This window comes from Myotis nattereri, assembly GCF_964212035.1.
Source record: "Myotis nattereri genome assembly, chromosome: 1".
Classification (NCBI taxonomy): domain Eukaryota; kingdom Metazoa; phylum Chordata; class Mammalia; order Chiroptera; family Vespertilionidae; genus Myotis; species Myotis nattereri.
In genome coordinates this window covers 184,479,352-184,492,207 of record NC_138075.1, presented here as the reverse complement: position 1 = coordinate 184,492,207, position 12,856 = coordinate 184,479,352, and the positions used below count along the sequence as shown (strand labels likewise).

At 37.7% G+C, this 12,856-nt stretch overlaps 1 protein-coding gene across 1 annotated transcript in view; it reads left to right on the top strand.

The window, feature by feature from the left end:
- The window catches only part of LOC308535217 (alpha-fetoprotein-like), a gene marked incomplete at both ends in the record, with an annotated part of 35,131 nt that overhangs the window by 7,337 nt on the left and 14,938 nt on the right, over nt 1-12,856 (top strand). The window contains 5 exons of the mRNA XM_081114008.1: nt 4,286-4,383; nt 5,402-5,531; nt 7,543-7,757; nt 9,654-9,786; nt 11,390-11,487. Of these exons, the coding sequence (XP_080970134.1) occupies nt 4,286-4,383; nt 5,402-5,531; nt 7,543-7,757; nt 9,654-9,786; nt 11,390-11,487 (674 nt within the window). The remainder of the gene's footprint in view (nt 1-4,285; nt 4,384-5,401; nt 5,532-7,542; nt 7,758-9,653; nt 9,787-11,389; nt 11,488-12,856) is intronic.

Below are 12,856 nucleotides of genomic sequence, written 5' to 3'. Positions count from 1 at the left end.
CATGATCTAGCATAGATATTACTCCATAATAAATATTTAATATCTCAGTTACTGTTGCTACATAACAGAACACCCCAAATTTTAGTGACTTAAAACAATCATTTCATTCTCTTGATTTCTGACTCGCAGGGATTCAGGAAGGACTCATCTGGACACTTCTGTCCCATGGCCTTTCATGTGGTTATAGTCAGACAATGCTTGGGTCTGGAACTCTAAAGGGCTGAAACATTGGGGCAGGGGCGGGGCGGTCGGGGGACGGAGGTACTTCAACATCTCTTTCTTCTCATACAATCTAAGGGCCTCTCCAAGAATTCTCTCTGCTGTTGACAAAAGAATGCAAAAACCTGTAGAGAATTTTTAAAAGACTTTATTTGAGCTAAACTGATGACACTGCCAGAAACCAAAATCTTAAATGCTTGGGAAAATGGCAGTTTGGCAGTTTTATACATTGGATAGTTAACAAGATTATAAAGCATTTCAAAGATGTTAACATAGATGTACAGAAACAATGGACAGGACTTGATTAAGGCAAAGATAAACATTTTGCTAAAATGTCAGCCCACTATGATGGGCCCAGTTAGGAAGCTGTGATCAGATCACCCTGTGAGGTTATTTTTGGTGAGATTTATTATAGCCTCTCTTCATTGCCCACAATGCCTTAAGTAGTTTGGGCTTCCTTACAGCATGGCAGCCTTGGGCAATTCCACTGCTTTCCTGCCGGGGTCCTGCCCTAGCAGGTCCAGGGGTTCCCAAAGGTGTGGACGGAGTCGACGAAGAAGGAAGGACACGGAGACAGTGTTCAGTTGATCAGCAGCCTAGCCAGGATCTCCAGCCAGGATCTCCAGCCAAGTTCTGGTCTGGATCTCCAGAGAGGTTCTGCTTAGGATCTCCAGCCAGGTTCTGTGTCCATGTTCTCTTGCTAGGTTCTCCAGTCAGGTTCTGTCCAGGTTCCCCTGCCAGGTTCAGTCACCAGGTTCTAGTCAGGTTCTCTTGCCAATTTCTGTAGTCAGGTTCAGTCCAGGATCTTTTGCCATGTTCTCTCCAGCGAAGTTCTTCTGTCTCTAGGTTCTGTGTAGGTTCTGTCTTCTAAGTTCTGTCTTCTAAGTTCTGTCTTCTATGTTCTGACTTCTATGTTCTGTCTTCTAAGTTCTGTCTTGTTACATCTGTATTTATACCAGTTGATTCCAATCCTATCAATCTCTATTACAAAGGTTAGGGCGTTTCTTATCTCCATTCCAGGGAGTAAAGATTATGTAGCTTAAGCATGATTGTTCATAGTTAAATTGATTAATTACCCGCCTGGCACTTAGTTAAGAGGTTTTATTCCCTCCCTAACTTCAGGGGAAAATCCCTACCTGGGGAAACAACCTTTCTCAGAGACCTTGGTTAAAACACATAGTGCCAAGAAGGTGAGCAAACATATTAAGAACAGTATGCCATATATGCCAGGTCCCTTGAAACAGCAAGCATGGACTGGCTCCTGGCACTTTCCCATGGCCAAAGTCTTTAAGAATGAGTATTCTAGTGGGTAAAGCAGAAATGATATGCCCTTTCAAGACCCAGACTCAGATGTTACTTCTGCCATACTCTGTGGTTGAAACACCATGAAAACTCATCAGTTTGAAGGGGACAGTATATAATAATCTTGTAACTTTTGATGGGAGAACTGTCAATGTCTCACTGTAAGACGAGCATAAGATAGAAAACATTGCTGTAGTCATCTTTGGAATATACAGTCAGCCACACTTAATTTTAACCATGTGGCATTTTGTCCTTCATTAAATTATGTATAAATAGTTGTAAATGTGATTAATTTCATGACAAAATATGTTTTGTCTGTGCAAATTAAAGGTTCTAAATATCAATGTACAATAACCATTTTTTCTAGAGGAGGCACCAGATGGATTTTCCAAAGGTTGTGATGAAATGAGTAGTAGTTTGATAATCACGTTGATGAATTCCTCAAGGCTAAAAGCAGTGCCGCTTCTTCCTTGCTGTTTTCTTTTTTAATCTTTTCAGTGAGATGTTATCTCATATTCCTCTAAACTTCTATTTCTCTATTCCTTTACATTGTTTCTCCTATTGAGTTCTTCATTGTCTACCTTGTACAAGAAGTTAAATTATATATCTAAAGAGTTTCTGGCATATGCTAATATGCAATAATTATAGCTATTATCATTAAACTAGAGGCCCAGTGCATGAAATTAGTGCACTTGGGGTGTCCCTCAACTCAGCCTGCACCCTTGAAGTCAAGGAGCCCTAAGGGGATGTCCAACTGATGGCTTAGACCTGCTGCGGGGAACAGGCCTAAGCTGGCAGTTCGATATCCTTAGTGCTGCCGTGGAGGCAGGAGAGGCTCCCGCCACTGTCCCTGCGCTCGTCAGCCATGAGCCCGGCTTCTTCCCCATGGTGGTTAGTGTGTGTCATAGTGACTGGTCATTCTACCATTCGACCAATTTGCATATTAGCCTTTTATCTTGTAGGATATATATATATAGCCTCCCTCTTCATTCTTTCTTTTAGTGAACACCAATTCTTTCAGAAGCCAATTCTGTATTCCTAGCAGGACAGTCTTTTTTTATTGCTTTTGGTTTCATATTAATAAAAACCAAAAAGTAAATGATCATGCAAACTTATGTTTCATTACCTGGTATTTCTGAAGATTGAGAATTTTCATGAAAACGCATTCTCAAGGTAACTTGGTGCTTACTATTTTAAGTTACAAAGTTTTCTTAACCTTAACCCTTGCAATGAAAACTTTTCTTTCATGTATAACATGCCTCTATAATGTTAGGTATAAGCAAATTTTTTTAAGTTGGTTAAGAGTTCTTTTCTCCTCTACCTCGTTTTGTGATATTTAGAGTTGCTACTTCCAAGATGTCTGTTCCTAGTAGTTCTGGCTCCCAAACTCAGAAAAAAATTACATAACCAATTGTGCAAAAGTTGTATCTGTGATCAGACACAACCTTATGAACTAAGTATTCAGAAACTCTCTTATAAATAAACTAGAGGCCCGGTGCATGAATTCGTGCACAGGTGGAGTCCCTCGGCCTGTCTGGTGATCAGGGGCCAACCGTGGCCTTCTCGCCCAGACTCTATTGGGGCCGATCGGTGCCAGCCAGCCAGGGGGAGGGACCATGGGAGGTTGACCACCACAGGAGGTTGGCTGTAGGAGTGCACTGACCACCAGGGGCAGCTCCTGTGTTGAGTGTCTGCCCCCTGGTGGTCAGTGTGCATCATAGCGACTGGTCAACTGGTCATAATGGTCACTTAAGCATATATATATGTATATATATATGTGTGTGTGTGTGTGTGTTTGTACTTAATTTCAGATGTGTAGTATTAAAGATAAAATTACATTTATAATTAATTAATTATAAAAATATAATTATAATTATTGTGTCAGTTTTGTGGTTTGAATATTTCCTTTGTATATATTTTCTAATTTGTTCTTAAAAATAGTACTGTAAGGTGCAGTTACCCAAAGTAAAAGTATTATGTGGTCAATATAATGTTTTCAGTGAAAATATAGACCTCTTCTGAAATTTTAAACTATTACTTACATTCCCACCACTGAGAGATATCAATTTTGGTATTTTTTTCTTTACAGATTTTATTTTGTACATTGTGAAATCACACTAAATATAGAGTTTTAATAGAGATTTAAACATCTTAACTTTTTATTAGCAATATACATCTTTTAAAAAATAATGCGCTATTAAGTTAACCCCCTCCCTGCTGTTGAAACATTTTGTCTCCAAATTTTTGCTATCATAAAATACATTTTTGAGCAATTTTGTTTTTATCTATTTAGAAAAGTATATTTGCAATAGTTTCAAAAGTAAAAATCCTGAGTTAAAGAATGAACATATTTGGGGGGACTTTATTAATATATATTGTAAAACTAAAACATATATTATAGATAACACTTGGAGACATGTCCAAAATGACAGAGTTAGTTACTTGAATAAAACCAAAATACAACTGTAACACATATCAAATGTACTCTAGTGACTTTCCTTTGCTCAGTTTCTTGTTCTCATTTATATTCCAAATGTTTGATCACTGGAACAAGTGATCTCTGCTGAAAAGAGTTGCTATTTTATAAAACAACAACAACAACAAAAGCCCCCAAAATTCTGCTGTGTGCATTTGGCCTCTTTTAAATATGACACTAAAATTTTTCTAATTTTGAAGAGATACACAATTTTTACTTTTCTCTTTTCTTTACTAATGACGAAAGTAACTACCATATTTCCTTGATGATTTGTTTTTCTAATTACAGCTACAACCCATCAGAAAATACATTAGAGAAATATCTTTGAGGCATCACCATTTATGTGAAATTGGGACTAAATTCAACCACAAAGTAGCCAAAGCAGTGTAAGTTAGCTTTTCAGATCTGTGGACTTTGTTGTTGCTGGATCACCCTGTTGATTAAACTAATTTGAAAAATCATTTATTTTTCATTTAATAATGTCTCTCAGTACAGACCTGGTTCTTTTCTCTACACATACGCTACTTGCCTTGCCTGTGCAATAGGGCACACAGGGCTGGGCATGAAATTGCACAATTGTAATTTCTGCCCATTATCTCCTGCCTCAGGTTTTTCCATCTGCTCACCCTCAGTCTCTTCCTCAGTGCACAACTGATTCCCTACATACAGAAGCAGGTACTTAATTATCCTGCATGGTAAAGGCTGGAGGACAAAAGCTATTCTTTTTTCTGGGAAGATAGGAAAACACTGACCTCAATGTTACACAGAACAGAGGAAGTCAGTGGTGTTTCTTGGGGTGGGAATGGAGGAGGATGAGGCGGGAGAAGAATTTGATGTTATCCAATATGCCTCTTTTCTGGCCTAGATTGTGTTTCTGTCCAAGTTGACCCCTAAAGACATGCATCTGCCTTATATTACCTTCTTCTCCAATTTGGGACAACATTGGGCTGCCTAGAAGCTCAGTTCTCCTTCCAAGGCAGGCCCATTTTCCCTATTGCCCAAGAAATTTCAGGGATATTGCTCAGTTGTTAACAGAGAGAGGCAAGGGAGACCCAAGCCTCCTGTAATTATTGTCTTTGTGATGAAGACTTTTACTTGGAAAATCAGGTCAGATAAATATTCAAATCACTTCTCTAAGCAGCTCAACTCTTTAAGCAATAATTTAAATGATTAAAATGACTATACTATCCATGATTATCAGTTGAATCATATTTGTTTTGTGACTTAGATATTATATGACTCTGGGTGCCATCACTGAAGAAACAGAAAGCATTTGAAATATTCTCTTCACCCTACATTTACAATGTGTTTCTATCCTTTTGGTTACTCAATGAATTAGAACTAACTTTAGAAATAACCAAATTCACAATGTTGTTTAAAATGTACTTTTTTTTTTTTTTTCAGGGAATTGGTTCTGTTGACTAAAAAACAACCTAAAGCTAACTTTTCTGAAATTGCCAAACTGGCTGCTGATATTAAAAATCTTCATCAGACCTGTTGTGAAGGAAATGCAGTAGCATGTGTATTTGGCAGGGTAGGATCCTCTGTCTTCTCAAAACTCACTCTGGCCTTTAAAATACTTATAATTCTTAACATAGGGGAAGAAGATTGGGGGAGGATGAAGAGGTTAAAGGGGGTCAACTATATGGTGGTAGACTTTGGGTGATGAACATACATTGCAATGATGTATCATAGAATTGTGCACTTGAAATTTGTATCATGTTATTAACCAATATCACCCCAATTAGTTAATTTAAAACCCTTGTATTGCTTAAAGGTGATAGTAGTATATAATGAATCTGTAAAAGTAATTATCATTTATCAGATCTTGGTATTTAGTTATGCTAACTTCTAAATAATGAATTAGAATTTTTTTTTTCCTTTTGAATTTTTTGACATAAATAGTATTGAGACTTACCTTTCTGTGAAGGTTTGAAAGAACTTGTCAGTGAAATGAGCAGGAATGAAGATAGAAACCAGTGTGACCGTTTTCTCTTACCTCAAATATTCTTTACATATAAAGATGAACAATTCTAGAATGCTTTTCCTCTTCTTTTGTTTCCAACTAACTTCTATATGTCCTTTAAGATTCAAATTATTCAAGATCTTCACACTACAAATTGCTTTTTTCTTCCGAAGTATCATATATATACCTTTTTTTACAACTTCTGTTATAATGCATTATTATTGTTTAATTATTTGACCCTCCAACTAGATTGCGAGTCGCTTAAGTGTAGAGACTAGCTTATTCATGCACACACACACCGTTATTTGTATGTACATATGTATGGATAGGTAAATGTATGTAAGTATACGTAATAATAATATTATTGTAATACTAGAGGCCCGGTGCATGAAATGCATGCACTCGGGGGAGGGGGGAGTCCCTGAGCCTAGCTTGTGCCCTCTCACAGTCCGGGAGCCCTTGGGGAATGTCCGACTGACGACTTAGGCCCACTCCTCGAGTGGGCCTAAGTCAGGGGTGGGCAAACTTTTTGACTTGAGGGCCACAATGGGTTCTTAAACTGGACCGGAGGGCCGGAACAAAAGCATGGATGGAGTGTTTGTGTGAACTAATATAAATTCAAAGTAAACATCATTACCTTAAAGGGTACGGTCTTTTTTTTTTTAGTTTTATTCATTTCAAATGGGCCGGATCCAGCCCACGGGCCGTAGTTTGCCCACAGCTGGCCTAAGTCGTCAGTTGGACATCCTTAGTGGTGCCGTGGAGGTGGGAGAGGCTCATGGCACCACTGCTGTGCTCACCAGCCATGAGCCCAGCTGTGGGAGCATACTGACCACTAGGTGGAAGCTCCTGCATTGAGCATCTGCCCCCTGGTGGTCAGGGCACATCATAGTGACCGGTCTTTCTGCCATTCTGTTGATTTGCATATTAGCCTTTTATTATATAGGATATATATTAAATGACAGAGACAAATGTCTCCTAAATTGAGATCTTACAACAATAGCAACAATAGCAAGACAATAAAACTCTTCATTTGTATTTTGTTGACCTAAACATGGAAACAATACTATGGTCTATTTAAGAGATTGTGACACTTGAATAAGGTCAAATAGAGAAGCTTTTCTAATTAGAATGAGTCACTACAAATGACTTTTTTGGTCTTTCAGTTTGCCAAGGATAGAGCAATACAGTGGGGCCTTGACTTACGAGTGTCCCGACTAACGAGTTTTTCGAGATAAGAGCTGTCTCTCGGCCAGTTTTTTGCTTTGAGTTGCGAGCTAAAATTCGGGTTATGAGCCAGCTTCAGATACCCCACTGCTAGTTGGCGCAGCGAACATCACAATGAACGCCACAACATCAGCCCAGCATCACATGTCTCACTTGTTCACTTTTGATTTGACATATGAGTAATTTGATTTATGAGCTCTATGACAGAACAAATTAAACTCGTAAGTCAAGACCCCACTGTATAAGATGAGAAGCTTTTTCTCTTGTGTTCTATTAATAACAATAAATTAATTAATTAATGAATAAGTTAGAATGAAGTCATCAAAAACAACTGCTCCCTTTTCTGTTTTAGAGCCAGCTTATGAACTATACCTGCTCTAAACAGGCTCTCCTATCCAGAAAGATCACTCCATGCTGTGCATTGCCAGTGCCATTCAGAGGGGAATGCATTATCAACTCTGAAAATGACAATAAACCTCATCTCTCATCCCTGCCACTCAGCAGGTTTACAGAAGATCGATTTGTATGCAAACAATTCACTGACAAGCAGGATGATTTTCTACAAGAGTAATACAATTTTTTTATAAAATATTAATGATGGAATATTATATTTATAGATTATTTAAAATAGTATATAAAGTTGTAAACTTAAATGATGACAGCGGTTAGCCAATGATGTGAATGAGCAACTAAATGGGAACTGTGACCAGCAGGAGATGTTTTGTGGAGTCCAAAGTTGGCAGCTACTACATAACTCTAGGCACATGTTACCATATTGGAATGCAGGATTTGGGTGGTTAGGTCTACTGCATTTTGAGAGATTCTTGGAGTTTCTTAATTTTTAAATGTTGAAAACTAATACAGGAACTTTTTAAAAAATGCAGCGGAGGTCAAATGTTTGCTCTAATGGACTTAGCGTCCTCTAAGTAAGAGCTTCAGAATGATATACCTGGTCAGCTCTTCTATTTTATATTAATTATTATTTTTAAAATCTATTTCTTACTGATTTCAGAGAGGAAGGGAGAGGGAGAGAGAGATAGAAACATCAATGATGAGAGAGAATCATGGATTGGCTACCTCCTACTGGGGATTGAGCCCACAACATGAGCATGTGCCTTTGATTGGATTTGAATCAGGGACACTTCAGTCCTCGTCCAATGCTCTATCCACTAAGACAAACCAACTAGGTCAGCTCTTCTATTTTAATTAATACTTACACCCAAAACCATAGTGTGCCATTTAAAGATTAGAGATATGGATGGAGTATTAATATCTCTGGTATCCATTAAGAAGTGCATATTAATTTGTGCATAAGACAAACTGACTTCAATATTTATTGTATGGTTAAAATATTTCCAAGGTCACTTTATGAAATATTATTTGGATTTGTAGAAAGTCCATAGCTATATTTCAAAATATATATTGGATATTGGCTTAAAAAGTAAGTGTCCCTTCCTGAACCTACTTATTCCTAAACTTGCATCTGGTACTGAAGAAGTTCTTAGGCCTAGCTTTTTAGTGGTTTTCACATTAGACTATGAGTTGGGAGACTTGATTTCCAGTCCAGCTTTGCCATTTGGCATGTAGGTCAAGCCATGAAATTTCTCCAGACTCTTGTGTTCCGACAGTAAACTGAGGTGGTTGGATAAGATGACTTCTAAGATACCTCCTGCAATTCTATGATTCCTTTGTATATGTCCTAGACTCCAAATTTCCTTCCTTGTAACCCAGAAGAATGGGTAGATTATGCATGAACTACTCATGCTTGAAAGTTTATATGGAAAAGAAGGAAAGATGGTGATTTAATATTTAGCCAGCCAGCACTTCTTTCAAAAGAATTGTAATACTTATAAAATCTAGCCTCAACAATCATTGAGAAAAATGTGTTCTCACCCAAGTACTTAAAATTAATTTTTAATGAAAGTAACTAGAGATTCTGAGCCATGAACTATCAGCTAATTACAATATTTTAGGTTTAAGTTCTGGATCTGCCACTCATTAGCGTGTGACTTTATTTGAAAAAGTATTTATTTATTATTGTCTTTATTGATTTTAGAGAGAGAGGACGGGAGATGGATATAGAGATAGAAACATTGATGAGAGAGAAACACCTATTGGCTGTCTCCTGCACACCCCCTACTGGAAATTGAACCTGCGACACAGGCATGTGCCCTGACTGGGAATTGAACTAGTGACCTCTTGGTTCATGGGTTGACAGTCAACTACTGAGCCATCCCGGCTTGGCTACTGTGTGACTTAAAAAACACAATATATTTTATTGATTTGGTTTCCTTACCTCAAAATGTAGTCAATAAAATTACCTGCCAGCCTCCTAAGGTTTCTAAATGTCTTAAGGTCAGTTAAATATTGAATAAATTTCAGAATTATAATTGGCTTTACAGAGAAAACTCATAGCCTTTGAATTTTACTGTTTACTTTCAAATATGTTTCATATGGATACAGGTTTCTTTATGAATATTCAAGAAGACATCCAGAGTTGGCAGTTCCAGTGATTTTAAGAGTGGACTCAGTGTATCAAAAGTTATTGGAAAAATGCTGTAAATTAGAAAATCCTCTGGAATGCTATAGCCATGGGGTAAATGCCTTTTTATTGTTCAACCTGTTACTCATAAGTGATTACAAGCACAGGAAAAAATACAGTTCTGGTAGTAGTGCCATACTTTCGTAAGATGATTATACATGTTCTGGCTAATTTCACTACATATGGACTATCACTGTCATCTAAACCAAAGGCCACATCATCATACCACAGTGACTCTCTGTGCAAGTCACTGTCTTATAGATTCTGTAAGTCCTGGAAGCTTCGCTACGTAATCTCCTGTTTAAAGTGAATGTCTGGCACCATAGCAGGTAGCATGACAGCACAGCCTGTTGGGAAGGTCGACTATTTCTACCAAGCAGGCCTGGAAACTGTTCCTATTTCTGTCCAGAAATCATATTGTTCATAGGCAGCAGCTCCTGTTATGCGTTTGACATGAAAAATACAGGTGATTACAAATCTGATTGTTCGATTGGTTTTTTGGGGGGTTATCAGGAAACAGGAAACAGGCTTTTGTTCTAACCAATGGCTTACATACATGTATTTATAGAGTGTGGGGTGGGGGTGAGAGTGGAGGGTGAAGGGAATCTCTTGACCTGTCTGGGCATGAGCAGGTCCACTTAGCATCCTCCTGTTCACAGAGAGAAGGATAAATGAAAGTGATTTAGTCTCCTATAGGTTAGCACCCTCTGATGGCATCACCAGCAGACCTCCACAATAATTACTATGGTAATAACACCTAAGGAAACATGGATGTTTAGAGTTAACACAGCAAATTTATACCCAGTGTTCTATTTGGTCCTCATAAAGGCTTGGTATCAGGTAATGCTAAATTGCTAACAACATTTTATAGATGAGAGCATTGAATTTCAGAGGATTCAAATGACTTGCCCAATGCCATACAGGCAGTAAGGACAGGGCTGAGGCTTAAATCCAGGCAAACAGTTTACATGTCTGGCAACATTTCCCTACAACAAACACTGCCTATCAGGATCAGGGGGACTTGGTTTGGTGCTCCTACCAAAGTATTCAGCCTGCAGGGTCATGTGTATCTTCCCACCAGAATTAATTTGTGTGGTCAAAAATTGAATTTACAGTAATCGCTGAGAATTCCCTTTGATTGATTTAATGTGGATTTCTGCAGTATTTTACTATATTCAAGGCTGCATGTTTTTATTACACCACCACTTCTTAATACATGTCCATATTTCTTTATCTCTATATATTTTTCTCTATATTTGCTGTTTATGTAAAAAGACAGTATTATTAAAAATAACCAGTAAACACACACACACACACTGACCAATTAAACTTAGATCTATAAACTACCGTTAATAATCTCTTTTTGGTTTGATGAATGATTTGCCATATACTTGTAAAATATACTATTTAATCACAATGAGTTTTTATCATGGAAAACTGAATATTAATTTCACTGTCCCACTTTTTCCCCACTAAGTACATGGCAATTCCTGTTTTAGCAAAATGTGTTTTTCATGATTTGTTAACTCAGTAAGTAAATAAAGCACTGGGTTTAGGAAAACAGCTACATTAAATTCTTATAGAAGATGGTTTTGCAATCTTACCTGAGATTCATTGTTATAATGATAGATAAATACTGATTATCTTTATTTTTCAGAAAGAGATGTTCCAACGAGTGGTTCATGAAAGCCACGAGCATGTTAAAAATCATTGTGATTTACGTGAGAAATTAGGAGATAGTAACTTCCATGACAGGTATGCTTGTAAGATATTGTCCAGATTTATACTTGTTTAGTGAGCTTTTCCTAACTCCTGATGCTGAGAGTTTCAAAGAGTCTAGCCAACCTTAAAATCTCAGAGGCTAAGGGACAACATCAGTTCAGAATTAACCTAGCTATCTTTGTCTTGATAAGATAGATGTCCATATAACGTTTCCAGATTCCAGATTTCAGTCAATGTCCAGAGGTTAAGGAGCCAAGCAGGCCCTGGATGCCTTTCTGCAATCTCACAGAGGCTCCCTCCCACACATCTGGACATTTAGCTTAGGGCTTTGCCTGCAATTTTGAGTCAAAGCTACAACAGAGATCTAATGTAGGGTCCCTGTGTCCATTTCAAATCAGGTCCATATGGCAAATTTAGTATTGTCACCACTGAGAGTACAGATGAATGGATACCTTAGTTAATTGCCAGAGAGAACACACGCAACTTCTTATGTGCGGAGAGACTGGTAAATCCCACTGTATTTCAAAGATTAATACATTAAAAAGCAAAAGCAAATTTTTAGGAGTCTTTAGAATCACACTGCAATAGTCTATTTAGAAAAGGATTATTGAGGCAAAGTTCAGTTCGACATAGTGTCCCATAGTATTATTGATTTTAAATTAAATGTCCAGAATAATGGATCCAGAAAAAATTGTTCTTGTTTCAGAGAGAATATGTGGCTTATTACTTTTCTTTTATGTTGTGTTCAACTGTTAATGTCTACTTTAAGGATTAGATCTCTGGTTCTCAAACTTTAGAATTGCCTAGAGGACTTGTTAAATACAGCCCCACCCCAAGAGTTTCTGATTCCTAAGTCTGGGATGGGACCTGGAAGTTTGGGCTTCTACCAATTTCCTAGGAGTGCTGATACAGCTGGTCCAGAAGCCACAATTTGAGAACCACTGGATTAGGTTGACTGGTTTATTGAATATTATAGCTAAATCCAGCCCCCAACTCCATTATAATATAAATGCAAGAATTGTCTCTGATTTTTTTGTTCTCAAATCCAAGCCTGTAGAGTCTTTCTCTTTAAAATCTCTCTTTATATCTCTTAATTCCCACCACCACTCTCCTAGTTCAGGCTACCACCATCTCTCACCTAAATGACTGGAATGACCTTCAGATTTTTTCTTCACTCACATTGCCATGTGCCCACCTCCAATCCATTCTTTATACAATAACCATGATTATGTTAAAAACATTGTAAAGCTAATTCTGTTACTAACCTATCTTTCCTCTCCTTTCTACAGCTACCCCCCAATCAAGGGGGGAAAAAAATCAGATTCAATGACTCCCAAAAGGTCCTCCCACTTTCATTCCCCTCAACCCAGCTCATTTTTAGTTATTGTCAGATCTCAGCTCA